The sequence below is a fragment of the Ambystoma mexicanum genome, chromosome 1q (genome assembly GCF_040938575.1).
Source record: "Ambystoma mexicanum isolate Mex_15411 chromosome 1q, UKY_AmexF1_1, whole genome shotgun sequence".
Taxonomy (NCBI): Eukaryota; Metazoa; Chordata; class Amphibia; order Caudata; family Ambystomatidae; genus Ambystoma; species Ambystoma mexicanum.
The window spans coordinates 545,682,999-545,697,671 of record NC_090922.1 but is presented as its reverse complement, the minus strand read 5'-3'; the positions used below and the strand labels follow the sequence as shown (position 1 = coordinate 545,697,671).

The window sequence follows — 14,673 nt, the reverse complement described above, 5'->3', positions numbered from 1 at the left end:
GCAACAGGAGAGATACACGGGGCATGAGCGGGGGGTGGGGGCAACAGCAGGGAGACACGGGGCAGGAGCGGGGGGTGGGGGGCAACAGCAGGGAGACACGGGGCATGAGCGGGGGGTGGGGGAAAACGAGGGAGACACGGGGCATGAGCAGGGGTTGGGGGTAACAGGAGAGAGACACGGGGCATGAGCGGAGGGTGGGGTCAAAAGCAGGGAGACACGGGGCATGAGTGGGGGTTGGGGGGGAACAGGAGAGAGACATGGGGCATGAGCGGGGGTGGGGGCAACAGGAGGGAGACACAGGGCATGAGCGGGGGGTGGGGGGCAACAGCAGGGAGACACAGGGCATGAGCGGGGGTGGGGGGAACACGAGGGAGACACGGGCCATGAGTGGGGGGTGGGGGTAACAGGAGAGAGACATGGGGCGTAAGCGGGGGGTGAGGGGCAACAGCAGGGAGACACGGGGCATGAGCGGGGGGTGGGGGAACACGAGGGAGATATGGGGCATGAGCAGGGGGTGGGGGGCAACAGCAGGGAGACACGGGGCATGACCGGGGGTGGGGGAAACAGCAGGGAGACACGGGGCATGATCAGGGGCTGGGGGGAACATGAGGGAGACACGGGGCATGAGCGGGGGTGGGAGAACACGAGGGAGACATGGGGCATGAGCGGGGGTGGGGGGCAACAGCAAGGAGACACGGGGCATGACCGGGGGTGGGGGGAAACAGCAGGGAGACACGGGGGTGTGGGGAACACGAGGGAGACATGGGGCATGAGAGGGGGGCGACAGCAGGGAGACACGGGGCATGACCGGGGGGTGGGGGAACACGAGAGAGACACGGAGCATGAGCGGGGGGTGGGAGGAACACAAGGGAGACACGGGGCATGAGCGGGGGCTGGGGGTAACAGGATAGAGACACGGGGCATGAGCGGGGGGTGGGGGGCAACAGGAGAGATACATGGGGCATGAGCGGGGGGCAACAGCAGGGAGACACCGGGCAGGAGCGGGGAGTGGGGGGTAACAGAAGAGAGACACGGGGCATGAGCAGGGGGGTGGGGGGCAACAGCAGGGAGACACGGGGCATGACCGGGGGGTGGGGGGCAACAGCAGGGAGACACAGGGCATGAGCGGGGGTGGGGGGAACACGAGGGAGACACGGGGCATGAGTGGGGCGTGGGGGGTAACAGGAGAGAGACATGGGGCATAAGCGGGGGGTGGGGGGCAACAGCAGGGAGACACGGGGCATGAGCGGGGGGTGAGGGGCAACAGCAGGGAGACACGGGGCATGAGCGGGGGGTGGGGGAACACGAGGGAGACATGGGGCATGAGCGGGGGGTGGGGGGCAACAGGAGAGATACATGGGGCATGAGCGGGGGGCAACAGCAGGGAGACACGGGGCAGGAGCGGGGAGTGGGGGGTAACAGAAGAGAGACATGGGGCATGAGCGGGGGGCAACAGCAGGGAGACACGGGGCATGACCGGGGGGTGGGGGGCAACAGCAGGGAGACACGGGGGGCAACAGCAGGGAGACACGGGGCATGAGCAGGGGGTGGGGGAACACGAGGGAGACACGGGGCATGAGCGGGGGTTGGGGGTAACAGGAGAGAGACACGGGGCATGAGCGTAGGGGGGGTCAACGGCAGGGAGACACGGGGCATGAGTGGGGGGTAACAGGAGAGAGACACGGGGCATGAGCGGGGGTGGGGGGCAACAGGAGGGAGACACGGGGCATGAGCGGGGGGTGGGGGGCAACAGCAGGGAGACACAGGGCATGAGCGGGGGTGGGGGGAACACGAGGGAGACACGGGGCATGAGTGGGGGGTGGGGGGTAACAGGAGAGAGACATGGGGCATAAGCAGGGGGTGGGGGCAACAGCAGGGAGACACGGGGCATGAGCGGGGGGTGAGGGGCAACAGCAGGGAGACACGGGGCATGAGCGGGGGGTGGGGGAACACGAGGGAGACATGGGGCATGAGCGGGGGTGGGGGGCAACAGCAGGAAGACACGGGACATGACCGGGTGGGGGGAAACAGCAGGGAGCACGGGGCATGATCGGGGGGTGGGGGGAACATGAGGGAGACACGGGGCATGAGAGAGGGGTGGGGGGTAACAGAAGTGAGACACAGGGCATGAGCAGGGGGGTGGGGGCAACAGCAGGGAGACACGGGGCATGAGAGGGGATGGGGGTAACAGGAGAGAGACACGGGGCATGAGCAGGGGGTGGGGGGATACCGTAGGGAGACACGTGTAATGAGTGGGAGTGGGGGGAACGGGATATCCGCTCCTCTGTCCTCCGCAGGCCACCATGTACCGATGACTGGTGTGTCTCCTGCAAGTCTGCAGCAGCCTCGGATGTTCAGGAAGTGTATTCCACATGAACCTCACACAGCCCCATTGGAGGCCCCGCTGTCCTCTGATCTTATCACATTGGAATTTTCACTTGTTACATTGTGATAGTCACTTGTGAAGTCTGAAGTCACTGCAGAGCTTGCCACAGATGCCAATACACGAACAATAAACTAAGATGGCGGGCATCTCTGAAAATAAGACGCACTGCACGCTTTACTGCAGCCAATGTGAGAGCACGTCAGATGTCCGCGGACATCACGCAAGTCGCTTGCCCAATCCCCGTCCTGTCCGCAGAGTGAACAGGGAAGTGTGTCACAGATATCAGGAATCACTAATCACAAATTTTTTTCACTTACATTTTTTTCTTTTTTTTTAAAACTACTGGACGGATTTACACCAAATTAAGAAAAGCACGCTTTCGGGACCAAGCCGCTGCTCCTGCTGTAAATTTGGTGTAAATCCGTCCAGCGGTTTGGGCTGTAGGCGTGAGCAAAGTTTTTTCCCATTATGTCTATGGGGGAAAAAAAAGTTTGGGGACCCCCCCCCCTATAGCTTTGCCCTCCCTGGACCAAACCTCACCAAACTTTGCAAAATAATTCAGAGTGGGCCATATACTTTTTTTGCAAAGTTTGGTGAGGATTCGTCCAGGGGGATCGAAGTTATAAGCCACCCAAAAAGTGCTCTTCCTATGGAAACAGCAACTTAACCATAACTACATGGCCGCTACCGTGGCCATATAATATATATATATATATATATATATATATATATATATATATATATATATATATATATATATATATATATAGCTGCAGCTATTAAGACATATTTCTGTCTCTAATATTTATAGTCAAGACTGTGTTTTTAAAATCTTCAAAACCACTATGCATTTTCTTTTTCTTCCTCATGGGGGTAAGAACCTAAACATTTGATATTTGACATCAGAAGCTCTGCTGAGTCTAACTCCATCCTAGATTAAAATGACTTATCTGAAATACTGACTCTAAACACTTTTCCATCAAATATACTTTTTGGGGTATTAGATAAACTACATGTTTAATATCTTAGAGCTTAGATGCCAATATAAATATTTTGACCACCTTTACTAACCCCATGTATTCCCAAAACAATGGAGTGCACATCGAAAGTCTGCACATCTATTTACATTCCATTAACTGTAATTAACTTTTTAGGATGCACAATAAATAAATACAAATCATACACTCCGACACAACAATGATAATGAGACTTCTAAATCAACTAGCACTGTTGATGCTATTGTCAAGTCATTTCCTAAATTAGATCTTATAAATAATATATGCCTAACATCTGCTAACAATGGGCACCATAATCCCATACCTATATTGTAGCCCCAACATACTTAACATCTGCTATTATTTCCTAACATAAACTTCAATTTTCCATAAGGAAATAACATAACGCCCCCAACCTACTTCACGTAGGGCATTATTTTATTCCACTAACACTACGCCCGTATGGTGTCCAGTCTTGTCAAATACTGGTGTGGTCAGAAACAGAATTTAAACATATTTTCGAAAAAACAAGATAGTACCTTGTAGTAGAATTCAAAACACTATTCATTCTACTCTGCTCAGGATAACTATCACCCTTAACTTTCCTGTCCTGAGGGGAAAGGAACTGATTATTCATGCAATCCTATGCTGATTCCATTCCCTGAAACACTCCACAAAAGTTGGAGAAACGTTTAGGCTTTCTTTTTATCAAATAGTATCACTCTTCTCCCGTGGGTTTCTTCTTCTTGAACCAGTAATGCTCTTCTCCCACGTTACATTAGGCCTCCAAAGAACACGTCGAGCGAATGTTGCATATATACCAAAGTTCGCGGGCTTGAGCCATACAGAGCTGCCTCGCAATAACACACAGCAAAGACGTTGGACGTACACCAACATCACGGTGACATCATCACTAATTTCCTTGGCATGGAGCCCTACGGAGAACCGAGCCGCTCCGATGGCGTTGCTGGCCAATTCTCTGGCACCGCACACTGCACCTTCTTCAGTGTTCAACATTGACAACTTCCTTCTGTCCCAGTAAGTTTGGGCACCACCAACCTTCCATGCTGCCCCCTTCCACATACCTCCTTCCACTATGCCTTCTCCTTCTTGGAGCCACCAGGTTTTTTTCCCGATCTGTCACTGCACTGTGCTCTCTCCTTCTCTGAGCCTCTGAGAGGGTTTTGCAATCTGTCGCTGTGCAAAGGACTCCCACAGGGTGGGTGCAGAGTGTGAACTCTGTATTGTTACACACACCAACACGGGCCAACCACCAGCCGCAGATGCATTTTCTTTTCTTGTTACCAGAGCAGCACTGCCCTGTCCTCGCTCTATGATAATTGCTGGCATGCACAAGGGTATTTATTTCATGCTGAGGGCTGTTGTGCCCTCTCTCAGGGCTCTTTATCCCTTATGCTTTTAACCCTGCAATTTCTGAGTATGGATTTATCCTTTGGGGGAACAGTGGGGTGTGCTCTCTTAGAATGGATCTGACCTAAAGGGAAAGGTGGGTGGTCTAACTTCCCCCGAGACGGCTCTGTTTACTTTCTTTTTTTATTTCACTCCTGTTCCTCACAGTTTCAACTATGTGTAGTCCCTTCTTCCTTTCCATGATGCCCTGTCTTGTCCGCTCACGAAATGGACCAAAAAGAAGGTATGTGGGGTTGGGAGCGCGAGGAGGGGATTGGTTGGATTGGGGGCAGCAGGGGAGTGAAGATGGCAGCCTCCAGCCGTGTGGTGGCTCGGAGCAGGGATTACCCCGTTCTGAGCCCCCTCATTAGCTGAGTGGCAGTCACCCCCCCCCCTGCCTGGGACAAAGGAAAGGAACTTTGGGAGATGGATTACCAGGTCGGGTAAAGCCCCGGCGAGGGCCAATCAGATTGATTGTTACAATCTGATTGACCCTCGCCAAGTACTAATAATATAAAGTGCTGCACTGTCTCTTTTACAGATATAAATGAAGTGTATACATCGGTTTCTGCAGCAGTCCAACTCCAATGCTCTTAGTACCCTGGTCTTAAGGGCCGGGGTACTAATAGCATTAAGCCCCTCGCTGCAGGGTATTAGCGAGTCAGGTAATGCCCCGGGGCCTTCGTTAAGGAAGTGTAGCTATGGGCCCCGGGGCATTACCTGACTCGGTAATGCCTCCGTGACTCGGAGCTTATTGCGTAAGTATGTCCTTTATAAAGTGCTTCAGATATTATTTTCTGAGACCTTTGCTAAATCATTATTCTATTAGAACTATCATTGATGCCATGATCGTTTGTAAATCGGCTGTTAATAATGTTGTGATAGTAACTGTCTCGAAATATATTCACAGAGCATGGTTACTAAGGAATTCATGGCCAAGCGGAATTCATAAATAATGTATTTTTAGTATACTCATGTGATGATTTTTGGATTTTGACAGTGTTGTATTATCCATGTTTATATGCAGTGATTATGATGATGATTGGTTATTTATAATGCGCTTAATACCCAGAGGTTTCTAAGCGCGGACCCGGGAATCAAACGCATGTTGCTCTGCGTCGTCTTGTTTCCAAGGTGAGCACGTTGCCCCTGAGATATCCTCCCGAGACAAATCTGTTTTATAACGAAATGCAAATAACAAATAACTTTAATAACGAAAAATAAATAACAAATAAATGTCAAATGTTTTGTTAAAATGATATATGGGGTGGGTTTACGGGATTTCAAAGGGTTAGAGTGTTGGGGTGGGGGTAGTAAAGCTAGGGAATCAGGGCACTTGGGGGGGAAATTTAAAAAGAGGAAATACATTGGCATTGTTTCGTTATTTAAAATTAGTTTAAAATGTTTTCGTTATTATGCATTCATTATAATGACATGGAACCGATCTATTTATTATACATTATGGTACTGCTTCTGATTACCTCTGTTAACCTTGTTGTTGCTCAAAGACATCTCAAATTAAAGCATTGATGAAATGAAAAAGGCACCTAAGACCATGGAGTCAGGGGTGCGTTTTTGGAGAGGTGTACCCCTCATGCTTGCAGGACACACCTCCAGGTTACTGGACTGAACACAGGATTCCACACACGGTTCCTGCAGAAGCACCATCTCCAACTTCTCTGACTCCATATGTTGGTCTCCAGGGTAGCCCTCATCGTCCCCATGGGGCTCAGAAAGGACACTTTCAAACAAAGTATTGTGGGCACCGCTGCAGTCATTCACCACCTTTTCCTGAAAGGAATGATGTGGTATATTACTCCTGACTGTGTGTTGCCACTTACAGTACTACATGGTGACCCCTGTTCTAGATGTGAACTAGCACTGCTTGCAGTCTCTTTCCTGCCTTCAGGAGAGTGGGGGCACTTCTCATACCTGATCCATTCAAGTTTTGGAAATTTGGAAAGCTTGCCCTCCTCCACAGAAGAAACGTTAAAGAAACTGAATGCTGGCCATTGAGTGGCCATGATTGCAGCTTCTGAGGTGCCTCTGCACATGTGTTCCGCATGTCAACCTCCTCTACTCATAGGAACTTGACGTCCATCAGTGGTAGACATCTGCAGCCAAAGAGTTATAAATGCAGCCGAACCATGGAGGTGCAGGTGGGGGCTACTGACGGAGTTCCATTACCCCTAAGCCAAGAGGTTAGGGGGCATGGGAAGTTGAGTTGGGGATCATTCAAAGGGCGTGGCCTAACGGGAGGCAGGCGACCCCCAGAAGGGCAGCCCTTTGCAGAGGTCATCACCCTTTCCCCACGAGTGAGAGGGTGAAGATCCCTGCATCTCGTTAAAGGGACCTGGTGGGGAGTCAGCACCACCCCCTTTCTTCCTAAGTCACGGTACCGACCTGTGCCATGCGTCCCTTTAACTAGGAGATGCAGTGATCACTCCTGGGTGATCGCTACATCTCTTAGTTAAAAGGACTCCTCGGGAGGCCAGCGCCACCATTATGGAACAAAAGGCAGGCCTATGTACTTTTTTCTAACACCTGAAGCTCTCACCTGTGAGCGGCAGAATCAGGCTTTTAAAAGTCCTTATTTTTTCGTCTATAATTGTGCTGCCGGCCGCACCAGGCACGGGGTGCCTGTGACTCACTTATGGTAGACAATAAAAACCTTTCTGAAGCCCAAAGCTATCACTCGTGCGCAAGAGCTTTGGCTTTAGAAAAAAAAGCCTTGGAAGTTGGCCTGGGCTTGTGGGCTGGGGCTACCGCTCTTTAGGGAGCCTGAGCAGCATCCCGTCTCAGAGAGATTCTTCAGAGACTGTCGGGGCTCTGCCCCAGCAAGCACCGGTCTACTTAAAGCCCTGCCCTAACCTGTCTGCTTCAGGCCTGACTCAGTGTTCATTGCCTGTTTGGAATGAGGAAATGCACCCACGACAGAGTTGCCACAGGGAGTGGTCATGATGCTATCAACAAGTGCTCAACGCCATCTTGTCTGAGTTTTCCGACACAGGGAGATACCAGCTTTGTTGCATACCTTAGAGGCCTTCCCTAACACATACAACCTCCCTGTAAACCTCCCAGTAATGATCTAGTTAGTGACCTCACCACATAGAGCAGTCCTTGTGTCAGTGCAGATTATCCGCCATGGCTCTTACCTGCTGGCCTTTGGCAGCTGTTTTGCTATGGACAGAAAGAGAAGGCACTGTTAGAACGAGTTACTTTTTCATGTACACAGAGGGAAGGTTTTCTCTCAGTACACCCTTACCTTTCTTCTTTTTCATGACACAGTAAATAATCACAGCAATCAGCACCAGCACGGCCACTACTCCGATTGCGATGCCTGCAATGGCTCCAGGTGACAGACCCCCTGAGGTGCCAGGGGGTTTCGACTCTGTGGGGACCGGTACACTTGTAGTTGTGGCTGGCTCTGCAGAAAAGGAACAATAATATTGGTGAGGAGGCAGAACCAGACCACTAACACAACATTAAATGGACCAAGGAGAGCATGTTTATGGAAGGTATTGTCGCAAAGTATTGTTACACTCGATGACTGTAGCATTAGAATTATGCAAAACCTGCCCACTAGTCTCCAGAACCTATTCTAATAAATTGAGTCTGAACACAAGTAATGCAAGTGACTAATCAGTGATGTCAGGACTATCTGACAGGCCTATGTTGACATTAACAGCCATTAAACAGCAGGGAGCGCTAAGGACCCTGAACCTAAATGACTCCATCTCTTGGAAAAATTGTGGCTTTCACTTTTGTCTTTTTTACCTTTTTGGTAATGTATTAACAGTGCAAACAGAATCTTACAATGTAGTTCAGTGGGGATACGTTTTTATCACCCTAATCTTTAACACTTGGGATTGTTGGTTACTTGTTTATATGCCTAAAGACAAGCTGATGGCAACAGATACATTTTTACCATGTTTGCATTATTTTTAGTGTGTACATTCGCGTTTACTGCGTCTGGCTTCTACAGGTGGCTAGTGCCCTCAAATGGACGTGCCATAATATTTTTCACTTGTCCTTTGGCCATATTGTTATTTGCCCTACTTCCTACCTTCTCAGGTCAGGACATCCCTAATATGGTCCTTCATTAGTCTTGGAAAGCTGCTATCGCAGGCTCCTGCTGGCCTGGTGTGTGTGGACCCAGGAAATGGGTGGGAGTGTCTGATCCCACTCCACACCAAGGTGCCAGAAAGTCTGGGTGTTTGGCATGAGTGAAACCCACAATGGTCCCTGATTGGACCACTGTTGTCTGTATGAATGGTGCAGATGCTTATCATTGGTTGGACTTGCTCCCAGCCAGGATTTAGCATATGAAGAGGACTCCTGCAGCCATTTCATCAGATTAGCGTTGGAGCCAAGTATCCTGTGTAGAAGAGCAGTGGACTGAAGATCAGGGGACAACTCCTGAAGATGCCTGGCATCCCTTCCTGCATTTGGCAGAGTGAAGCTCTGCTGGACTACCTGATCTGCCAAACCCCTGAGCGGTGCTTCAACACTAGGACTGGTAGTAACGTATTCTCAAGGATCCAGCCATCCTGAGCATTCGGAGGTGTCCCTGGACCACCTGGTGGACTGACCAGCTCTCCAGTGGGCTACCTCTGTAGAATCATTGCCATTCTGTGTTTGTCACCGTCACCTGAACTATAGTGGTCCTGCCAAGTTTCAGGTTCCCAGCATCAAGGGTCCTGCTTTAGAAGGTCTTCTTCAAATGCAACTGGAAAGACATCTGCTATCGCCCGTGTGTGGTAGCCATTGCTAGAACTTGTCTTCCCCGTCTGGTGAAGTGTCCTGAAGAGTTCTGCATCAGTGCCTTCTCCATACAGAAAATCAGAGTCAGGGGGGTAAGTAATTGGAATGCATTCACCCCCTCGCCCCCCTTTTTCTGCCTAGAATAAACCTTAGAATAAACTTTGGTTATTCCATTCCATCGCTTTTTGGTCGTTTGATCTAAAAGCTCTATCTAAATGATAGGAAACAAATGTTACTGACATGTAAATTGTTCAAGTATCTTCTGGAACATTTTCACTATCACCAGAACTCTTCTTATATCTGTCCCTTTTCCTAAGAAGAAGCTTTGTGACTTTTGGGCACAAGGCCCCATACATCATAGGGATTGGACTTAAAAAGTTAGGGCATCATTCTTCTGAACTGGTTTCTTTATACTGCATCACTACTTACCTTCTTTCTAGTTGTCTAAGTTATTCTGTACATTCCTAAAACACTAAGGACTGTATATATGTGTTTGATAATCGATTGTTGTGCTATATTGCTACCTGCTTCATTCATTTTCTTATTGTATTTCGGGCCTATAATAAATAGAATATTGCTGCCCTTACCTGTCTAAATTGAGTTATTGTGTACTTCACTGTGTCGACTCATTGTGGGCCCCTGACCACGCTCACGTTCTCCTGAGGCTAAGCCTTGACCACTCTCCACACTTACCTTTATTGGGTTTGGCTAACCTCTCCGAAGTCCCCTGTTCACTGTAACCCGGGCCTTCCCCTAAACTCTGTCCACGAGGCCAGATTCTAGAAATCCATCTTAACAACACCCGCCTTCCTCCTCGTCACTCCATCCTGCTGACTGGTGAAACTCCCTGTCCCCTTACAGTAGGACAGTGGATAAATGTAGCACCAGGCAAAGCCTCCCCTGCATGGCTCATTATAGAATATGGTGCTGCCAAAGGTGGTGGCTCCCAGAAGCCCTGACTGGCTCTTTGGCAAGTAGAGAAACACTTGAAAAATTCAATGGTATCGAGCTGGGCTGAGGTCCTCTACCCAAATGAGAAAAAAAACATACAGCGGATAAGTGTTGTACTGTGCACACGTGCTCTTTGGCATTCCAATGAGTGATACCATCAAGTCACAAGCGCATGTCATCCAGAATGCAGAAGGAAGCGTCCTTGTGGACAATTTATTTGGAAAAATTCTGGGGATGAGGTACCTGTGTGGGGATCAGCGCTTACAAGCATTGTTTAACAAAGCAAGCTTTAGCTGTTTTAGCTTCTTGAGCAGCATATCTCTGACCTTCACCATGGCCAAGCCCTCAAAGAGTCTGAGACATACAAGAGGGTCCCCCACATCCTCTTTGTCTTCCATATCCACATCACCACCCCACATCCACACAAAGAGGTCGCATAGGGGTGACTCAGAGAAAAGAATTAAAAGAATTGTCAGAGATACTGCGCAAGAATTCTCCAGATCAGAGGGTTTAGAGAAAAGTTCAGCCCTAGGGGAGATTTCCAACTCAAAGGTTGACCCAAAAGGTAAAAAACTTGAAGAAGAAAATCAGACAGTAGCCTAAACACCCGTGCCAGAGAATATGGGTCAGGCGATTCTGGCAACACTAAACCCTGCAACGACATATAGGCTCAGGCAGTATGATAGGAATCCGAAAGAGGGGCTCCCCCTGCATCTAGATGTGGAGGACACCATCTTCAAGGAATAGTGGGAACCGGATAAGATAACACTCCCTAGAGTAGTTGCAGAGTAGAACTTTATTGCACAGCATGATAACTAGCTTGAGCCCCACCTGTTGTTCATGAAGACAGAGTGAGCCAGATGGAAGGCAGTGGACCCTGGGGTTGGTCCCCATGTCACCCTCCCATCAGGACGGACCAGGTTTTCAGAGTAGGGCAGAGCCAAGCAAGTAATTATATGGCTGAGGCCCTTCTCTGTGAGCTCCAATATAGGTGTTGCTTCTCTGGATAAGGAACCTGACCATTCCACAATTGCACAGTCCTGTTCTCTTTCATTCCCTCAACAGCTTCCGGGACTAGACTCTCCAATTTCACTGCCACAACATCTACCCTGTTCTCCACAATCTTATCTTGATCACTAACACTAGACCCACAGGCAGAACCCACACTGTGTGGGCCTCCCAGCCCATCTGGAATGCAGCCACCCCTTGCAGTACATGCCAAAACCTTTTGAACATATCCTGCCTGGTCCCTGAGCCTGACATGATAGTGGTGAAATCTGGGCTAAAGTGCAAACTGGGTGATTCAATTTCGACATCAGAGGCATAAACTGCTGAGTCGGCGTTGCAGGCAGCAATATAACCTTTGAGTGTGGGTTAACATTTGGCCAAAGCACGAGACACAGTGGAGAGTGGATGGAGTCCTGATTGAAAAGTGATTGATGTGGCTTCCACTTTGCTTCCTGTAGTACAAGGATGAGAAGCAGCACAACCACCTAATGAGCTCCATACTACCACTAAACCACCAGTGATTCCAATCATAAAGGTAAAACAGACACAGCACAACATGTATACCTCCTTTGCCTTTTGTGGAAATGTGAGCCGAGGCCAGGCTATACTCTCAGGAAAGGTCTAAACTGATAACAATAGCAGCCCAAACAGTATTAGTACCAAAACTCCAAAATTAAAAAAATATCCACTCAAGGTTCTTTACAAAATGCAAACACTTAAGTTATCAGAAATGCAATTAATGAAATAAAAAAATTAGAAAAAACATACCCCTCTAAATAGAAAACAGAAGATGCAGATGAAACAAATTGCACTAATGTCAATGTTCAATAAGATATGTTTTTGTAGAAAAAGGCAGAAAAAAGAGTCTTAAAAATCACGATGGTTCCATAAAAAGGACAAGGGGGAGACCTCTTAACACTACCTTACGTTTTTTCAATACCTGAAAGTGTCAAGTGAGGCTTCTCAGCCTCAAACAGGTGTCTGTGCACTTTAAGCGCTGTGCAGGTGTCGTTTCCAGGAGCGGCAGTGCCGGGCTCCATGATGCAGTGCTGTTCACAGCGGCAATGATCTGTGGGCTGAAGACGCTGAGGACAGCAGATGGTGTTGGGTTGACAGTGCTGGAAGACTCGGCAGCCTCGGGTGCTGAGAAGAGGAGAATGGTTTATGGCTGTGAGAGGCTCTGCTGGCTCAACATTGTCTCAGAGTACTGCAGTAGCATTCATCTGATGCTCGAAGAAGCTGAAGACCAGGCAACAGTGTCGAGCTGGGGACTCTGGAAGACTCAGTGGGTCTCAGATGCGGAGACAGCAGAGCTTCGGCATCTGAATAGAGCAGATTTGGAGATGCAAAAGTGTTTGAGTGTCGAGGACAAGGATCATTCTGGCGTTTCCCTCGCTGCAGCTTGGATGATGTTAAAGGTGCCCTAACCACATCAAATTGGTTCAGAAATGCTGGGGGAGCAAGTGATCACTTTATTGATTGTGCAGTTGCTTTGATTCCCAATCCGGGGGGTCCAGGACAAGGCAAGTTCTTTTGTTGCACTCCCACTCCAGTGAGCTTGTGTGGCACCTACAGGCGATCTTTCACCTCCCGTGAGCAGGATTCTGGTTCTGCTGCAGCCAGCAGTTGAGGCCTTAGTCCATAGCAGTTCACCCTCACTAGTGCTAGGGGGTGGGTTAGGAGAAATAGCTCTCCTTTGACTTGGATGCCTTCTGCCTTCACCTCTGTGTCTGAAGATTATGGAATGGATTGCACTCCCAGGAGAGATCCAAAGGTGTCTTCTTTTTCCTGCTGTTCAAAGATGAATCAAATAAGGAGTGAGCAACCCCTTCCTTATAAAGGCAAATTGTCACTGGGGATTGGACAAAAGCAAGCCTGCTGAAACAGGTGCAACCTCTGTTGCTTTAACAAATGACTCTTGCCTTCTTGCATCATACCCAGAGTGCATTGTTCTGCAGGAAATGAGGGGAGAGAGAGCAAGGAGAGCCCCACCAAAAACCAAAATGTTCCCCTTTTCAAAGGTTCACTTTTCCCCTTATGGCCATTCTAACTAGGGCCTCATCTGATGCCTGCAACTTCAAATGCCCTTTGTTATGTAACACCCTGATGCGAGGCTGGTCTTTTTATGTGATTGCCCCTTTGAAGCAGGGTTCACACAGGATCTCCTGGCAAGAGCTCCTGTGGGCTGAGGAGAGATTTTACCCTTTCTCCTGGGGACTCAAAGAAAGACGGCAACCTGCCTATTGTTTCACTGGGAGTAGAACAAACACCCAGGCTAGCCATGAATCCACATTGGGCCTCATCACAAGTTGTGCCTCCGCCCTGAAATGCGTCAGTAATGCTATTACCGCTGCATTTAAGGGTTGGCTCAATCTCGAGTTGGGCGATAAATTAGAGTTTTACAACAAGCTTTTTGCTGGAGGTAAGAATTTCCACTCACCACTGGTTTTGGGCTGTTTTTGGGGCTATTACCGCCGGTGCAATTACTACCGGTGGTAATATTGCCCCCAACACCAATGGGAATGGGGATTAAGTGCCCTCTTCAACTCGGGATCTGGCGCAAATTGCGCCAGAACGAGTTGCGGTAACGCAAATAGCATTGGGCAGTATCCCGGTGCAATTAGCGCTGGGATGCTGCCCAGGTCTTGATGAGGCCCATTGTTGTCACATGGCTAGCTTGGGCTCACAAAAATCACACTTGTAATATATCAAATTGGTGGTGTGGCTTTCATAATTGTGTGGTCTTATCAGTCATCAGAAGGATAAGGCACTGATTATTACATTTTGAAGATACAATAGTTAATCTGCAGCATCTGTCTTCAGTGACTTTGGGTCATAGTAGCTGTCAGGAATCTACATGTGACCTTTGAACCTGCGCTGTGCAAAATAAGAGCAGGTGCTGCAATTGTAAGAGGAATGGTGCTGCAAAGGCACATGTATGGACTAATGTTTTTGCATGAAGCTTTATGAAAGCTGATTCTGATAAGCAGATCCCTCTTTCAGAAACAGAATTATATGCATCATTTTATTATTTCATAAAAATCAAAAATCCTGGGATTCATGTCCTCACCAGGTCCTCCATCACACTTCACTTAAATAGTTCAAACGTAGCCAGTTTTCAACACAAATAAATTACTTACCAACAGATTCTTGCTTCTT

General features: G+C 48.8%; 1 protein-coding gene across 1 annotated transcript in view; it reads right to left on the bottom strand.

The window, feature by feature from the left end:
• Positions 1-14,673, bottom strand: part of LOC138521653 (carcinoembryonic antigen-related cell adhesion molecule 1-like) — a 557,273-nt gene that overhangs the window by 70,291 nt on the left and 472,309 nt on the right. Inside the window, exons 8-9 of the mRNA XM_069634644.1 lie at positions 8,057-8,218; positions 7,947-7,971 (exon numbers count right to left, since the gene is read on the bottom strand). Coding sequence (XP_069490745.1) covers positions 7,947-7,971; positions 8,057-8,218 — 187 coding nt within the window. The remainder of the gene's footprint in view (positions 1-7,946; positions 7,972-8,056; positions 8,219-14,673) is intronic.